Here is an 18,706-nt window from a genome sequence, read left to right as displayed (position 1 = left end):
ATATAAGTTGAACAATGGAATAAACTTTTCATATTAATTTCCTCGGCTAGTCAGTTCACTTTAATAAAAAATCTTTAGTTATTAATTAAAATTGCGGCCCACACACGCGCGAGAGTATTCCTTCTTACCTCCGTTAACCATTGCATCGTAGTCGGAGTCCTGGCTCTGGCTCTCGGCTGTTGTACTGAAAATAAGAATCTTAAAGCTATGTATTTTCTGCAGCGTCGGGCGGCTGTGGAGAAAAATGTATATTATGTTAATAGCGGGCGAGTATTTTGCTTCCGCTAAATTTTAGAAGTTAATATCGCCACGTAATGGCATCGTTGGCTACATCGGCTGCTGCGATTGTTGAACTGTAAATTACTCGAATGCAGGTTAATTCAAACGAAGGTGGACATGAAATCGAGATCACCTCTTTCAAATTAAAAGTGAACAGTGATATTAAATCAATATATTATCTGCTTAATTAGTACAAATATGCTTACATTTGCCAGCACTCGCAAGATGTCCGTCTACACGCAACCAAGACAAGAGAAGAAGTGAGGACGACTATAAAATTAACAAAAGAGCGTATCTTGTCGTCTCTTTAGATCATTTTGTTATATTTCTTTGCACTCAAAACTTACACAGAGAAATTATTATAATACGGAGAAAAAGTTATGTTCGCCTGAGTGGCTAGTGTCCACTTATTATTCAAATTTTAAATCTCTCTTCTTTATAAATACTGTTTTTTAAGTCTTTTCTTATTATTTTGCTGGGGATGCTATAGGAGCTAATTTCATCAGCATACTCCGAAAGGAACCTAATTGGTATACAGTCTGGACCAGACGACTTGCTTTTATTAAGTGATTTAAGTTGCTTCAGTACTCTGAGGATATTTATTTCTGTTACTCATGTTGGCAGCTGTTCTCAAATGCGAATTCTGGAATATTAATTTATTTTCTTTTGTGAAGGCATTTCGGAAGGCTGTGTTTAGTAACTCTGCCTTGGCAGCACTGTCTTCGATAGTTTCTCCATTGCTATCGCGCAGAGAAGGCATTGATTGTTTCTTGCCGCTAACATACTTCACATATGACGAGAATCTCTTTGGATTTTCTGCCAGGTTTTGAGACAAAGTTTTGTTGTGGAAACTGTTATAAGCATGTCTCATTTATGTCCGCACTAAATTTTGAGCTTCTGTAAAAGATCGCCAATCTTGGGGATTTTGCGTCTGTTTAAATTTGGTATGTTCGTTTCATTGTTTCTGCAACAGTGTTCTAACCCGTTTTGTGTACCAAGGTGGATCAGCTCCATCGTTTGTTAATTTATTTGGTATAAATCTCTCAATTGCTGCCGATACTATTTCTTTGAATTTAAACCACATCTGGTTTACTCTTATATTATTAATTTGGAATGAATGGAGTTTGTCTCTCAGGAAGGCGTCAAGTGAATTTTTATCTGCGTTTTTGAATAGGTATATTTTTCGCTTATTTTTTTTGAGGATTTGGGGATTACAATGTTCAATCTCACTATGACAACCCTGTGTTCACTAATCCCTGAATCGGTTTTGATGTTCATTACTAACTCAGGATTATTTGTTGCTAAGAGATCAGGTGTGTTTTCACAACCATTTCCTATTCGTGTGGGCTCATGAACTAACTGCTCAAAATAATTTTCAGAGATTGCGTTTAGCACAATTTTGGATGATATTGGTACTAGCCTGGTGGAACAGTAAATGTTGTTTTCAGATCACCTTCCAATGCTGCTTCGAACTGATTGTACACACTCTGTATATTGGTTAGTTTGTGGGATTGAAGGGACCAGACTGCTACGGCCTTCGGTCCCACTCTGTATATTCATTTTCATAAAGTACCTGCATTTTTCCAAGTTATCCAATGCATTTGTATTGTTCAGGATAGGGTATGCGTCTGTGACTTACCATTTATTCAGATATCTGTAATGGCAACAAAACTAATAGGCTTTTGTTCTATCAGTGTTGTTTTTGTGGACAGGTCACTACCAGTGCACCCAATGGACTAATTCTTTCTTCAATGATTCCATCAAATAATTGCTGATTGACAAAGTCCTCTATCATAGATTGAAAGTGATGGGGTGCCTGATAAGGTTTCCAATGTACGTGTTGTGACTCGCCGATTATTCAAAGTGCCGCCGCGCAATTACGCACGTCCTCTACGTGCGGCGCTGTCTGCCAGCCACGCAGCAGCTGCGCCACCTAAGCGGCCAGCCGAGCAGCGGCCGCTAGACTGAGACCCAGTGTTTAATCGAATGTCAACTTGTACACAGGTCAACTTACTCAGTGACTTATATGTGTTGTTGTCCGAAATATGTGTTAAATTTGAAGATATAAAAATTGGCGACGAGGTAGTGGATTTTTCCTTTTCACCGTTGACTCACAGGGTTCCATGGCTACTGTCGAGCAGCTCTTGCAAAATCTCATTGAACAGCAAACGCTTCTCACGACAGCGATTCGCGATTTCGTCGTGGGATCAAATGCGGGGCGTTTCTCGTCGTTGGCTGTACCTCCTTTTCCACCTTACAACGAGACGGCGGAAGACTGGTCTGATTATGAAAAAAACGTCTTTGACAGCACTTCTTGGCATTTCATGTCACGGACGAACAACCATGTAAGTCTCTGTTCCTTTCCTGGATTTCACCTCAAATGTATCGGTTGTTGTCGCAGTTGGCTCCTTTGAAGGATCCTGCGTCTTTGTCCTTTGCTGAAATGTGCTCCCTTCTGTCTGTCTATTTTCAAAAGCAAACGCATGTGGTAGCCTCTTGTGTTGCCTTTTATCGTTGTCAAAAACAACCAAATCAGTCCTATCGCGCTTGGGCTGCTGAACTTCACGGCCTCAGTCGAAAGTGTCAATTTGTTACTGACGTTCACAAAGAATCCTATGCCGATTCCATGGTACGGGATGCTATTATCCGGTCGGCGCCCGACAAAGAAGTTCGGCAACGTGCCCTTCAGTTGGCGAATCCGACTCTAGATGAAGTTCTCTCCATTGCGCAGTCTTTTGAAATTTCTCGCGCCGCTGGGGCGCAAATAGAAGCGTGGGGTGACGTCGGGGAAATACAACCTCTGTGCGCTGTTGACGACGCGTGCGGCGCGTCCCCGCCGGCCGACGTGGCCGCAGTGCGCTCCCACGCGCAGCCTCGGCCTAGCCGTAAACAACCCACTAAGAAACTGCAGCAAAATCCCCGGCAACTTCCTTCATGTCCGCGGTGTTTTACGAAACATTCACGCGAGGATTGTCCCCAACGTTGGGCTGTGTGTCACACTTGCAAAAAGAAAGTTCATGTGTCTTGCGTTTGTAAATCCGACCGCATACATGATGTTCATGAACATGACGCTGATTCTGATTCTGTGTTGTCTGTCAATTGCACTTCTTCCCTTTCAGGGAAGTTATTCCTCACTGTCCAAATCCTTGGTCGAGATGTTCGCATGCAAGTGGATACCGGTTCTGCTGCCACTATAATTAATTCTCAGACGTATCTTCAGCTGGGTTCTCCACTCCTGTCCCCTGTCACTCGGCAATTACGGACGTACAATAAACAGAAGATTTCTCTCTTGGGACAGTTTAATGCTGAGGTATCTTACAAATCCGTCGTTCGCACTGTCCATATTTGTGGTCGACCAGAAAATCTTTTTGGTTTCGATGCCTTTCGCGTTTTTGGGTTCTCCATAGATGACTCTGTCAATATTGTCTCTGACGCTATTCCTTATGCTCAACTGGATTCCTTGACGACGACATTTTCGTCCCTTTTTTTCCCCTGGGTTAGGCCGTGCAAACGACTTTGAAGCTCATATCACTCTCAAACCCACTGCTTGGCCTAAGTTTTTTCGGGCCCGGCCCATTCCTGTGGCCCTTCGTGATCGGGTAAAACGGGAGTTGGATCGTCTCACTGCTTCAGGGGTCTTGCTTCCTGTCACTTCCAGTGAGTGGTCCTCTCCTGTCGTTGTAGTTGCTAAGCCCAATGGTGATATTCGTCTCTGTGGCGATTTCAAAGCCACTGTAAATGCTCAATGCCTCATCGACACTTACCCTATGCCCCGTCCTGAAGAACTGTTCACTAAACTCGCTGGAGGACAGTATTTTTGTAAAATTGACCTGTCGGAAGCTTATCATCAACTTCCTCTCGACGCTGCTTCCCGGCAGTTTCTGGTCCTTAACACGCCTTTCGGCCTCTATCAATACCAACGCTTGCCATTCGGGGTTGCTAGCGCCCCTGCTCTCTTTCAGTGGTTCTTGGAACAATTATTGCTCCCTGTCCCGGGGTGTATAAATTACATGGACGACATTTTTGTCACTGGCTCCACCACTGAAGAACATCTTCAAAATCTCCGCGCACTTTTTAATGTCTTACAGACTGCCGGTCTTAAGTGTAATCTTCAGAAATCACAATTTTTTCAGGCATCTATCACGTACTTGGGGTTTCAACTCTCTCGGGATGGTATTCGTCCGCTTCAACACACTGTTGCTGCGATCGATGCCCTTCCTCGCCCTACATCTGTTAAGGAACTGCAGGCTTTCTTGGGGAAAATAGCATACTATCACAAGTTTTTACCGTCTGCGGCGTCGCTGGCTCAGCCGTTGCATCGCCTGTTGCATAAAAACGTGCCTTTTCACTGGTCCGCGTCATGTGACGCGGCTTTCCAGAAATTAAAGGCTATGCTGAAACAGGCCCCGTGCCTGGCTACTTATCGACCTGGCCAACATCTTGTTCTTGCCACAGACGCCTCTCAATACGGGGTCGGTGCAGTCCTTGCGCACCGTTTTTCTGACGGTTCGGAACAACCCATCGCTTATGCCTCCAAAACGCTCACGGATGCCCAACAAAAGTATTCTCAAATTGAGAAAGAAGCTTTGGCCATCATTTATGTTCTTCATAAGTTTGGTGTTTTTCTCTATGGCTCAAAATTTCATCTTGTTACGGATCACAAACCGCTTGTTTCCTTGTATCATCCATCAACATCACTTCCCGACAAGGCTGCACACCGCCTCCAGCGTTGGGCTCTTTACTTGTCCCGTTTCAATTATGAGATTCACTTCCGGCCAACGGCTCAACATGCGAATGCTGATGCTTTGTCTCGTCTTCCCATGGGTCCTGATCAGGCATTCGATAGGGACGAACTTCTGTGTTTCCACCTGGATGTTGCCGAGCAGCGGGTTGTGGACGGGTTCCCCATCACTGGGGACAGGCTGGCGGCTGCTACGGGTTCTGACCCTACCCTCTCCCGGGTTTTACGCTGTATTCAGAAGGGTTGGCCAGATCGCCCGTCCGCTAAGACTTCTGATCCGTTGCAGAACTACTACACTTTGCGCTACCGCCTCACGGCTAGGGATGGTGTTATCCTCCTCTCCACTGACAATGCTTCGCCGCGTGTTGTGGTACCTGCGTCTTTGCGTGCTTCGGTCTTGCGCCTCCTTCACCAGGGGCACTGGGGTGTGTCTCGCACAAAATCTCTGGCACGCCGTCATGTGTACTGGCCTGGCATCGACTCTGACATCGCACACATGGTCGCTGCCTGCGGCCCTTGTGCGTCACAGGCTGCTGCCCCGAAGTCATCTTTGTCACCGTGGCCTTCGCCTGAGAAGCCCGGGGAGCGCATTCATGCTGACTTTGCGGGACCCTTTATAGGTACTTATTGGCTCCTCGTAATTGACGCCTATTCTAACTTTCCTTTCATTGTCCGTTGCACGTCGCCTACCACCGCGGCAACCACCAGTGCTCTGGCCCGCATTTTTTCTTTGGAAGGCCTCCCCTCTACTCTTGTTACTGATAATGGTCCGCAATTTGCCTCTTCCGACTTTGCGGATTTTTGTGCTCGTCACGGCGTTACGCATGTCACGGCCCCGCCGTTCCATCCACAATCCAACGGTGAGGCTGAACGACTGGTCCGCACACTTAAGGCTCAGATGCGGAAACTTCTGACTTCTTCTGCTGTTGATGACGCGCTTCTCCAGTTCCTGGCGTCTTACCGTTTCACCCCCATGGGCGATCACAGCCTGGCTGAGCTCTTACATGGCCGACAGCCCCGCACGCTACTTCATCTTCTGCGGCCTCCCACCTCACGGCCGCGGGTGCCTTCACGTGGCCGGTTCACCGCCGACGACCTCATCTGGGTGCGGGGATATGGCAGGCGGCCAAAATGGAGCCTGGGCCGCATCTTACGACACCGTGGCAGACGCCTGTATGAAATCCAGACGGACACGGGCGTTGCAGTGCGTCATTCGGACCAGCTTCGGCCTCGGGTGCCAGCAACGCCTGTCCCGAATGCCGCCACACCACCTTTGGCTCTACCTGATGCTCGGGATCTTGGTATCTCTCAATACTCACAACGCAGCCCTCTCACCGTCATCGCGATGCCAGCACCAGAACGGACACCACCAGGAGACGTGCCCATGCAGGAACCGGAGGACCCGTCCTCTGTCAGAGTACATCTACTCGCCTCCTCCTCCAACAGACGCCGACACATCGCCCATGTCTCCTGTCATATCAACTGGACTTGCCGCAACGGGCAGATTGGTGCAGGGGGCCCCAGCAGATTCAACCCCTACGTCTCCTGTCATCTCAACCCGTTGTCATCGGGGACACTACCGTCCGTACGGGAAGCCTCCTCCTCGAGACTTTACGGCGAGTCAAACAACGCCTATGGACGTTAGACATCTCCAGGACACCTCCATCAAGACCAGTGCAACAATTTCAAAGGGGGGAAAAGTGTTGTGACTCGCCGATTATTCAAAGTGCCGCCGCGCAATTAAGCACGTCCTCTATGTGCGGCGCTGTCTGCCAGCCACGCAGCAGCTGCGCCACCTAAGCGGCCAGCCGAGCAGCGGCCGCTAGACTGAGACCCAGTGTTTAATCGAATGCCGACTTGTACACAGGTCAACTTACTCAGTGACTTATATGTGTTGTTGTCCGAAATATGTGTTAAATTTGAAGATATAAAAGTACAGGTAGTTCATTCCCAGTCAGGATACTGTGTTATGTTACTGGGGCTCCTGGTAATGTCTAGGGTGAATTAAATAAGTCTTTGTGCTCTGCCAACAATTATTCCATGTCTTTTTTATGTACTCCCTCTAAATGAGCTACTTTTCCATGTGATACTGTGAAACTGGTGGTGTACTCCAGCTTCGGCTTGAAATTTCCTCTGTCCAAATCCTCTTACCGTAAAACCTTTAAATCAGCTATTAGTAATCTCTTAGGTAATTCTATGTCTATGACAAAAATGGTCTATCTCAATGGATACTACCTAATTCCCGTTTAACTCTTCTATGCATATCACACTACAGCACACAAAAGTCACATCTTACTAAGTTCCTCATTTTCCTCAAAAGGTTCTGCTACACAAAATCTATTCACCTGCTACACATAATCTATTCCAGGCAGATTTTCTCCTACGTCTACCTAGACTACCTTCCCTGTATCTTAACGGTACACTATCCTACAATTAACTTTCAGTGGCTGTGCTCGCAGTTTAAATGGCTTCTCTTGACTTTGAGATAAACCGTGTGGCAACCTGGAAACTACGCATTTCCCACAGATGGAATGATATTCCATCAAGCTCCGCTATGCCCTGTTCAGGGTTGTTTTTAGGGTGATGCTAAGAGTAACAAGTGAAATTCCAGTATCAACTGCTTGCATTGCTTATTGAATGCAAAATTTCCGTGCAAGCTCAGAACTAATTCTCTTCTACCTGGAAATGCTAAACTGCTGTTCCCAACAAAGTACATTATTCCCTCCTACCCCACTCAGCCTGTGATACGGATGGTTCAGCTTTGTAGTCATTGCCATGGACACCTGTGATCTTGTTTCCAATAAAAATACATGTTCTTTATCCCCACTAACATAGTGAAGCAAAATTCTGCCATTGTTGTTGCACATGGTTTAATTTTGTTCATATTTGTGGTACAAATGCAGAATCAAGATTTGAAATATCTGCAGTATTTTTAGTACAACGCATCTGTAATATGTATTCACTCAGAGTGTATGTGGTACTATTACTCCTACTTGTCAAACTGCAAATAGAATTTCACTTTGTTTTTTCATCAGTTGTAAGCAGAATGTAACTGAAATTTTTGAGAGAACTTCTGTTTTGTAAATCTGCTTGGCTGTTGGTGATTGAACTTGGTTGATATTAACAATGAATAAAAACCTTAATCTTTTCTCTAATATTAATTCCCAGTCTGTTCTTTGTGTGGTGATGGATTTGGAGCTTCTTATTAGTACTTCACATCAGATATTTGTTGTTCATAATGTGCAACTTGCAGGCGCTTGCAATAGTAGTGGGTTTTGTGTGTTCTTTAAAACAAAACCGAAAATTTATCTAGGTTTGCCCAAGATACACTGTGTGACAACTATTGTAGTCAGTTCTGTGTATTTCCAAGTTCTCTTCTATTGATGGTGTATCTTTTATTTTACTTTTAGTACAGTTGTCAGTACAAAACCCAATTTTGACTTTCATGTTTTCAAAGGTTTTGCTATTTCATTAGAAGTGTTACTAGAATATGATAGAACCTCAGACTTATATTCTCTCTCTCTCTCTCTCTCTCTCTCTCTCTCTCTCTCTCTCTCTCTCCCCCCCTCCCTCCCTCCCTCCCTCCCTCCCTCCCTCCCTCCCTCCCTATCCACCACCACTACCATCACTACCACCAAAGTTATCTTGTTGTCAGCTGTTCACTTTTAAGCTTCTTTTTATGTATTCATTTAGTTATTTGTGGATCAAAATTGTTTACTTTGGGTAATTTTATTAGGATTTCTATTTATTTCTATTTATTTATTTCATCAAGTTAAAGATTTGTCATTCTATATATCACTGCATGAAAGTACGCCTTTTTTATGGATTGCTGGATGGCACAATCTGTTACTCACTGTCTGTCTGTCGGTTTCTGTAAAATACTAAACATGTACATTAATCCTGTTTTGGTATTTATATTGATTTTTGCAAATGATTCACCTTTTTCTCCTTTGCATTAAATAATGAAGTTTTGTCTATCATGTTGTACTTATTTTTCTGTCTTTTTACAGGAAAGATGGCTGATTTGGTATTCGTTTTCTTTGACCCAATTGGCCAGGCACTTTGTAAAAGAACTCTCAACCTAGTTGAGGCCTTAAATAAAACCCAAACAGAAAAAATGCGTTTTTATTTGTCCAAGGCAGATGATGCTGGGGATGAGTCTGATCGACAAAGGTATGAATTCTGTATGATTTTTGTAGTCACTTTCTAGTAACAGTATTTGATACTACATTAATCCCACTTCTCCTCTAATCTCTCTCTCTCTCTCTCTCTCTCTTTTTTTTTTTTCTTTTTTTTTCAGAGTAATGATGCAGATTGTTCAAGAATTGTGTAAGCGGCCTGGTCTGAATAGGACTGGATTTGACATGCCTACTATTTACATACCAGAATTAAACAAGGTACCATTAACTGTGTATAAGGAACTAGAATATCTGCTTTCAATTTAAGAAAGAGTTAAAATCTGTATTTCTCAGTGTTCATAATTAAAATTTTTCTTCTTGAAACTACACTGTGTTAGGGAAAAACAGAAAAGCTTAAGGCAAATGTTATAGAAGGGAGACATAAATCAGATTTAAAAAATCTGAGTTCAGGTAAAGAGTTGAAGGTAAGTGTGAAATGAGATAGGCACAATAGAAATTTCAGAGCATGTACTGGTCTTCAGACAGCTGACAGGTTTATTACTACAGGTGACTAAGGCACATAATGCTGGCTATTGTGGTGCTATTAACACTGTACATACAGCAACAAGTAGTCACCATTCAAATATGTTGAATCTTTTCCAAAGCCTTTACTGGCAGGAAGCACCCTCCCTCCTTGTTCCACAAAAAAATCCCCCATGTATTATTCTTATTTACTCGTGACCCCTGCATTGTGACTGACTAGTCACAAAGTAGTACTCTGCCTAAAATGGAGTATTATCTCTTTCTTGAATATATCTGTTGTGGCACAAAACACAAATGAACACTTTTTTTATAATTTATGCAGTACAACACATGACAGCACACTGTACAATAACATGAAACGGGCTGGAGGTGATAACAAGTCAGGAGCGAAACAACATCCAAATATTAAGGTTGTGGACATCGGAGGCTATGTCATGATGACATCTGGGCTCCAGAATGGTGGCTGCCTCACTCGTGCAACCTTTCGAGATGACCCTGGCTGCTGTAAATCAGTCCAAAGCACTGGTCTGCCTTGGGATGCAGAATCTGGTGACGAGGCCAGACTCACCCCTCTGGCCATACTTTCCTGGAACAACAAACAGTGGAATTATAGGGAGGCAGGTGGAGGAGGATGGAGGAGCAGACTCAAGCATGAGGTCTTCTTCCATCAAAGAATGAGGTGTGTGGAAATATTAGGATAATAAGACTGGGGGCCACAGTTCAATAACCGGGGCTGGTTCTGGTGTTGAGTGGTGTTCTGGTCCCTGGTATCAAGTGTAAAAACTTGTTGTCCATGTTTCTGACAAATGGTGGCTGGGAATCACTGATCTTGTTGGCTGAACCTGTAGTCTCGTGTACCAGATTGGAATTTTGGAGAGGCGGGAGAAACTGTGGGGAAGGGCAGGGGCCCGAGTGCTGGCAGCAGTAAATGCGGGAGTGAACAGCTCTGATGGGCTCTTGTGAGCAAATGATGTTGCCCGATATGTCACTGCATCTTGGGTAGAAGGATCCTGGACAAATGTATTAATGTGCTGTTTTAATGTCTGAGTGAATCTCTCAACCTCTCCATTTGATTGGGGATGGAAAGGATGCAAACACATGAACTTCACTCCATTCTTAGTGCAGAAATTCTCAGCAGCAGGCCATCGATGGCGGAAATCTTTGACAGCACCGTCACTGTATTCTACTGTGGTTGTATGGCAGTTAATAATGTACAGGAACTTGGAAAAAATGTGTGACGATGAGCCACATAGTGTTGAGGAACGGGCCTGCAAAATTGAAATGCATTCATTCCCAAGATTTCGTGAATACTAGCATAGGCTAAAAGGAACCTGACATGGGATCATCTGTTGTTCCACACATGTGTTGCATTAACAGACAAGGCTCTCTATTTCTCACTTGCTGTCCAGCCAATAAGTGTGGCACTGAGCGAGCAGCTTGATCCTGGAAGTGCCCCCAATGCCCCTGATGCAGTAAATGTAGGATCTGCTGCTGAAAGGTTGGTGGAATCACAGCATACAGTGCTGTGTGGTCTGTGGTTAAGAGAAACCACACCCACAGAGGCATGGTGTCATTACCCACAGTAATGCTGAAGAGGAGGAAATTGTTGCCTGGCCAATAGCTCTGGCCACACCCTCAAGATGAAGGTGCAAACTTGTTTGAGAGCAGTGTCCACCTCTGTGGTGACAGCAGTGCGGTCTCCCGGAAAAATTGCCAATGGCCTGTTGAGCCTTGATGTCCAGCTAGAAGCAAAGAATTTCCTCTTTATTAACTTGTATTATGGCCCAGGGGTAGGCAGGAAAGGGTGTCAGGGTTTGCATGCTGGGATGTGCTTCTGAAGTGGCTTACATAGGTTTATCTTGATAGGAACAATGCTCCGCACTGGAGCGAATGAGCAGAATGATCTGGGACTTGAACTGTTGAACTGAATGATGATCTCAACAGTGTATGGTCTGCTACCAAGTGGAACTTGGTACCATAAAGACGTATGAAATTTATTCAATGTGAATACAATGGCCAGTATTTCTTTTTCAATTTGGAAGAGGGGCAGCAGCCTTTTCAGTAGTTGCAGGGGCAACAGTCTGGATTATTGACTGATCTGGCCTTGTAACACTAACCAAAACGGCCTTGCTGTGCTGGTACTGCGAACGGTTGAAAGCAAGGGGAAACTACAGCCGTAATTTTTCCCAAGGGCATGCAGCTTTACTGTATGGTTAAATGATGACGGCGTCCTCTTGGGTAAAATATTCCGGAGGTAAAATAGTCCCCCATTCAGATCTCCGGGCGGGGACTATTCAAGAGGACGTCATTATCAGGAGAAAGAAAACTGGCGTTCTACAGATCGGAGCATGGAATGTCAGATCCCCTAATTGGGCAGGTAGGTTAGAAAATTTAAAAAGGGAAATGGATAGGTTAAAGTTAGATATAGTGGGAATTAGTGAAGTTCGGTGGCAGGAGGAACAAGACTTTTGGTCAGGTGAATACAGGGTTATAAATACAAAATCAAATAGGGGTAATGCAGAAGTAGGTTTAATAACGAATAAAAAATAGGAGTGCAGGTAAGCTACTACAAACAGCATAGTGAACACATTATTGTGGCCAAGATAGACACGAAGTCCATACCTACTACAGTAGTACAAGTTTATATGCCAACTAGCTCTGCAGATGATGAAGAAATTGATGAAATGTATGATGAGATAAAAGAAATTACCGTATTTACTCGAATCTAAGACGCACTCGAATCTAAGCCGCACCCGAAAAATGAGACTCGAAATCGAGGAAAAAAATTTTCCCGAATCTCAGCCGCATCTGAAATTTGAGACTCGAAATTCAAGGGGAGAGAAAAGTTTTAGGCCGCACCTCCAAATCAAAACAAAGTTGGTCCATTGCAATACGAGACACAATTTAGGTCGAATGAATGACGACACAGCTACAGGAGTTTGGTTCGAGTCGTAAGCTTAACAGTTAAGTTTTATCAGGTAGCCATTGCTATACGTCAGGCGCTCCGTCCGTATTTATATGGGTACCCTTCCTTTTCACGTGCTTCGTCTGGTTTGAATCGATTGCTTATTTTGCTTTGATCTGATAAGTGCCGTTTTCTTTGTTATAGGTGTTAACGTCACTCTGAGCTGAAAATGCATTACTGTACTGTGTAATGCATTGTTTGTCTCATTCTGATAGTGCGTGTTTACGGCCTGTCGCCGCGCGCGGCATGGCTTGCTTTTGTGCGCGCTACCGCCGCTTACAATTAAAAAACAAGAAAAGAGAGGAATCGTCTCACTAGCGAAACAATGGCAAGAGACTACTATTTGTTGTTACTTACACTGCTTTCTTTGATAATGATCAACAAGAACCAAATAATAGACTGCATATGATAGAATATGTTCTGAACGAGAGTTAGGCGAAAATTTTTCTCCGTTTGAAAATCTTTGCGGCCGCTTCTCTAGTACGTCAAATTCTGCACAGGAATTAGTCATCTTAGATTTAAAAATCTAATCAGTTGCCGTGCTTAATTTCTGACTGTATCACTATTAGGCATAAGAAAAATACGAATGTAAACATGACACGATACGTATATTCTTCCGCGTTTGCTGTTGTCTCACTCTAGTTTCGTAGTTTATTAGGCAGATAGGATTTAAATGAAATAGCAGCAAACACGAAAGAATACGTGGCATAATGTTTACATTCATATTATTCTTATGGTGAAGAGAATACTGCATGTGATTCACATTTCGTTAGGTTCCTATAAGCAACCACCTCTTCTCACAGGTAGTAAAAAATTCAACACGTAGAATGGCCATATTGACAAACATCCCAAACAGTCTGGCCAGTCGGATTTTCGTAGTACATTGAAATTCTGCTACATTCGAAGATGAACAATACGGAATTTGTATTTACTTCGTTGGATAAGGCGGAGAAAAAAGCTCGTCTTCCACCTTTTTTTTTTTAATTTATTTACTGACGCAGAGATTTTGGCGCCAGTATTTATCTCTGTGCCTACAAAGCATCCCCTTGTAGCGCTACATATATTCGAAGGCAGAAGTTAGTTGTGGCGGCACCTACCAACATTTTTCTGAACTTCCGCTTGCTTTGCACTCGATTCTAAGCCGCAGGCGGTTTTTTGGATTACAAAAACCGGAAAAAAAGTGCGGCTTAGATTCGAGTAAATACGGTATTCAGGTAGAGAAGGGAGTCGAAAATTTAATAGTCATGGGTGACTGGAATTCGAGAGTAGGAAAAGGGAGAGAAGGAAACATAGTCGGTGAATATGGATTGGGAGTGAGAAATGAAAGAGGAAGGCGTCTGGTAGAATTTTGCACAGAGCATAACTTAATCATAACTAACACTTGGTTCAAGAATCGTAAAAGAAGGTTGTATACATGGAAGAATCCTGGAGACACTAGAAGGTATCAGATAGATTATATAATGGTAAGACAGAGATTTAGTAACCAGGTTTTAAATTGTAAGACATTTCCAGGGGCAGATGTGGATTCTGACCACAATCTATTGGTTATGAACTGTAGATTAAAACTGAAGAAACTGCAAAAAGGTGGGAACTTAAGGAGATGGGACCTGGATAAACTGACAGAACCAGAGGTTGTACAGAGTTTCAGGGAGAGCATAAGGGAACAGTTGACAGGAATGGGGGAAAGAAATACAGTAGTAGAAGAATGGGTAGCTCTGAGGGATGAAGTAGTGAAGGCAGCAGAGGATCAAATAGGTAAAAAGATGAAGGCTAGTAGAAATCCTTCGATAACAGAAGAAATATTGAATTTAATTGATGAAAGGAGAAAATATAAAAATGCAGTAAATGAAGCAGGCAAAAAGGAATACAGACGTCTCAAAAATGAGATCGATAGGAAGTGCAAAATGGCTAAGCAGGGATGGCTAGAGGACATATGTCAGGATGTAGAGGTTTATCTCACCAGGGGTAAGATAGATACTGCCTACAGGAAAATTAAAGAGACCTTTGAGAAAAGAGAACCACTTGTATGAATATCAAGAGCTCAGATGGAAACGCAGTTCTAAGCAAAGATGGGAAAGCAGAAAAGTGGAAGAAGTATATAAAGGGTCTATACAAGGGCGATGTACTTGAGGACAATATTATGGAAATGGAAGAGGATGTAGAAGAAGATGAAATGGGAGATACGATACTGCGTGAAGAGTTTGACAGAGCACTGAAAGACCTGAGTTGAAATAAGGTCCCGAGAGTAGAGAACATTCCACTGGAACTACTGATGGCCTTGGGAGAGCCAGTCCTGACAAAACTCTACCATCTGGTGAGCAAGATATATGAGACAGGCGAAATACCCTCAGACTTCAAGAAGAATATAATAATACCAATCCCGAAGAAAGCAGGTGTTGACAGATGTGAAACGACCGAACTATCAGTTTAATAAGTCACAGCTGCAAAAAACTAATGCGAATTCTTCACAGATGAATGGAAAAACTGGTAGAAGCCGACGTCTGGGAAGATCAGTTTGGATTCTGTAGAAATGTTGGAACACGTGAGGCAATACTGACCCTACGACTTATCTTAGAAAATAGATTAAGGAAAGGCAAACCTACGTTTCTAGCATTTGTAGACTTAGAAAAAGCTTTTGACAATGTTGACTGGAATACTCTCTTTCAAATTCTGAAGGTGGCAGGGATAAAATACAGGGAGCGAAAGGCCATTTACAATTTGTACAGAAACCAGATGGAAGTTATAAGAGTCGAGGGGCATGAAAGGGAAGCAGCGGTTGGGAAGGGAGTGAGACAGGGTTGTAGCCTCTCCCCGATGTTATTTAATCTGTATATTGAGCAAGCAGTAAAGGAAACAAAAGAAAAATTCGGAGTAGGTATTAAAATCCATGGAGAAGAAATAAAGACTTTGAGGTTCGCCGATGACATTGTAATTCTGTCAGAGACAGCAAAGGACTTGGAAGAGCAGTTGAATGGAATGGACAGTGTCTTGAATGGAAGATATAAGATGAACACCAACAAAAGCAAAATGAGGATAATGGAATGTAGTCGAATAAAGTAGAGTGGATATAAAATGTAGACTGGCAATGGCAAGGAAAGCGTTTCTGAAGAAGAGAAATTTGTTAACATCGAGTATTGATTTAAGGGTCAGGAAGTCGTTTCTGAAAGTATTTGTATGGGTTGTAGCCATGTATGGAAGTGAAACATGGACGATAAATAGTTTGGTCAAGAAGAGAATAGAAGCTTTGGAAATGTGGTGCTACAGAAGAATGCTGAAGATTAGGTGGGTAGATCACATAACTGATGAGGAGGTATTGAATAGAATTGGGGAGAAGAGGAGTTTGTGGCACAACTTGACAAGAAGAAGGGACCAGTTGGTAGGACATGTTCTGAAGCATCAATGGATCACAAATTTTTGCATTGGAGGGCAGCACGGAGGCTAAAAATCATAGAGGGAAACCAAGAGATGAATACACTAAGCAGATTCAGAAGGATGTATGTTGCAGTAAGTACTGGGAGATGAAGAAGCTTGCACAGGATAGAGTAGCATGGAGAGCTGCATCAAACCAGTCTCAGGGCTGAAGGCCACAACAACAACAACAGTATTTCATATGTGGAGAGGTGAGGGGTTTTCAAGCATTAGCAGAGGCGTTCTCTGAACCATCAGTCTCTCAGTGAGCAAGGATGGCCCCCACTCCGTGGTCCAATGCAAAAGCTGCAGCCAGTGTTTTTGTCCCAGGTTGGAACATTCTTAAACAAGGTGCTGATAGTAGACACTGTTTGAGCTCCTGAACATTGTTTCACGTGCAACAAACCACAAGAAGACCACTCCCTTTTTTACACAAATGTTGTAAACGATGAGCTATCCAAGATGCCACCAGAATGAATTTTCCATAATATATAATTTTTTTCCAGAAATGCTTGGTGCTGCTTGCGGTTCTCAGGCTGAAGCACGGATGCAATTGCTTAGGTGCGTTTCTGCATTGCTATTATATTTTCGTGAGGAAAGACGTGGCCTAGGTACTCCAATAAGCTGAAAAATTTCACTTTTGCTGAGATTGAACTTCAATCATGCCTCCTGCAAAACTAGAGTGTTCATGTTCGCTAAATGTTACTTGGTGGAACGTCATGTGAGTGCGATGTTTCCATATATAATCTGTTCATCATGAGAATAAACCTGTTGTAAACAAACACAAACATGATGATTGGTGAGAAGCAGTAGCACACGTACACGGATGGTGTTACGCTCTTGGAAGTAGGTCCTTCTTACATATTAGATATATTAGTACTAAGTTACATTAAATGAAAATCTAAGGTGTACAACTGTACTTACGACCATGAGCTTAATCACACTTTAGCTAAGTAGTATTTATTTCAAAAATCGTGTACAGTCAAAGGCTCTGCAGTGTTGTGCTCTGATTGTCGCGCTGTTAATGCGCTGTACGAAAATGGCTGAGGCTGCTTTCTGTTCTGTAGTGAAACGTGTGTGTGGAATATAGTTAAAAAATGCTGAGAAATAGGCTGTTCTTAATGTTTTTCATAAATTTACAGAGATAATCAGCTTTGATATTTTCTCAGCCACTGTATGTAATACAGTTGATTCATTAGTCCACGTTGTACATGTAGCTCAGTTGGTAGTGTAGTGGAATGTAAATTTAATGCAGGTAATAGTTCATTGGTTCAAAACGCCCCAGTATCATTCCCCACCCCCCCCCCTCCCCCCTCCCCGTCCCCCTCTCGTTCAAATTGAAATACCTACATCTCATAATTATAGAACTCATCATTTTTTATGAATAATATGCATCTTCTTGTTTCTGATTGCGTATTGGATGTGAAATTCCTGTTTTCATTTAAAATACAAATTCTTAATTATCGATGTTTTATGAAAGACTTCATGAAAGTTGCTTAAATTAAGGAAACATAACAATTTAATTTTTAAGGCAAAAATGAAAAACCAAATCCTCTTTATCTGGACTGTGTCCATTGTTTCATACCACAGAGGTAGATAAGTACCGTAGAAACATGAAAAACAATAATTTTCAAAGCATTGAGCACAACATACAAATGCTGCATTTTTACATTTGCTACTGTACCATTACAATAAGAACCCAGCAGAACTGATCTGGAGCAAAGTTGTGGGATTTGGCCCGAGAAGTAACAAGACTGTTAAGCTGCCAAATGCACTGAAACTAATGCATGCAGCTTTTTCACATGTCACTGCCAAACGCTGGTGGGATATAGAATGGCTCTTCATAAAAGAAGGAGAGAAAATGAGGCTCATGTTTAGCTTTGTGTATTCTGTTGTTTAAAGGCTCATTATCAATGTAGCAGGTGACACGTCCATAAGTGAAATGTATTCCTCAGGTCGAATAAGGAAGGAGCTAAGAGATTACCAGACAACTGACTGTAGTTAACCCATTAGTGCCAGAATTAATTTTTTCGTGATTATTTTTTTTTTAATTGCGTTATGTCTGTAAAAGGCATAAGTTACACAACAGAGTTGTTTTGACGAAAGTCATTACTGCCATTAGCGAGATATTTGATGTTGCCATATGGCAACGCTAGGCGCTTTCACTACCTAAATTTATATAGATTACAACTTCAATTAAAATAAGTAGGTTATTGAAATTTCTTATTACATATACAAGTTTTGCGCAAATTTATTGTTCAGTCTTCATCCTAAAATTGATACTTTATAACACAGTACTATTAATAATCAAAAATCAAACCTTGAACTCAGCATTATTTTACATGAAATGGAATAAAACAGTCAATACACAATCCCACATTACACTTTGAACACATTGTTCTCACAATAGATTTACAGTCCTTGTGTGCACATCTTTTCTTCTTCTTTCCTTCTGTGTGCTGAATGAGGTGGTCCGTCTTATCAAATATAATTGAATCTGATATGCAGCTGTCGGAACATGCCCTTGATGCAGATGGTCTCCCGGCTCCTTTTGGTAAAGCTTGGTGTCTTTGCAAGTACACTGTTGCTACTTCTCTCTTGAAATCAAGCTGAGAAATAGTTTGGTTACTTGCTTTATTATACAAAATCCAA

At 42.6% G+C, this 18,706-nt stretch overlaps 1 protein-coding gene across 2 annotated transcripts in view; it reads left to right on the top strand.

Annotated features, from left to right (window-relative positions):
* The window catches only part of LOC126100207 (uncharacterized), a 94,632-nt gene that overhangs the window by 58,987 nt on the left and 16,939 nt on the right, over positions 1–18,706 (top strand). For both annotated transcript variants that reach the window (XM_049910769.1, XM_049910768.1), the window contains exons 6-7: positions 9,031–9,193; positions 9,321–9,417. In XM_049910769.1, the coding sequence (XP_049766726.1) occupies positions 9,031–9,193; positions 9,321–9,417 (260 nt within the window). The remainder of the gene's footprint in view (positions 1–9,030; positions 9,194–9,320; positions 9,418–18,706) is intronic.

This window comes from Schistocerca cancellata, chromosome 9 (genome assembly GCF_023864275.1).
Source record: "Schistocerca cancellata isolate TAMUIC-IGC-003103 chromosome 9, iqSchCanc2.1, whole genome shotgun sequence".
NCBI lineage: Eukaryota > Metazoa > Arthropoda > Insecta > Orthoptera > Acrididae > Schistocerca > Schistocerca cancellata.
The sequence above is the reverse complement of the archived record's forward strand: the minus strand, read 5'-3'. Positions and strand labels throughout refer to the sequence as shown.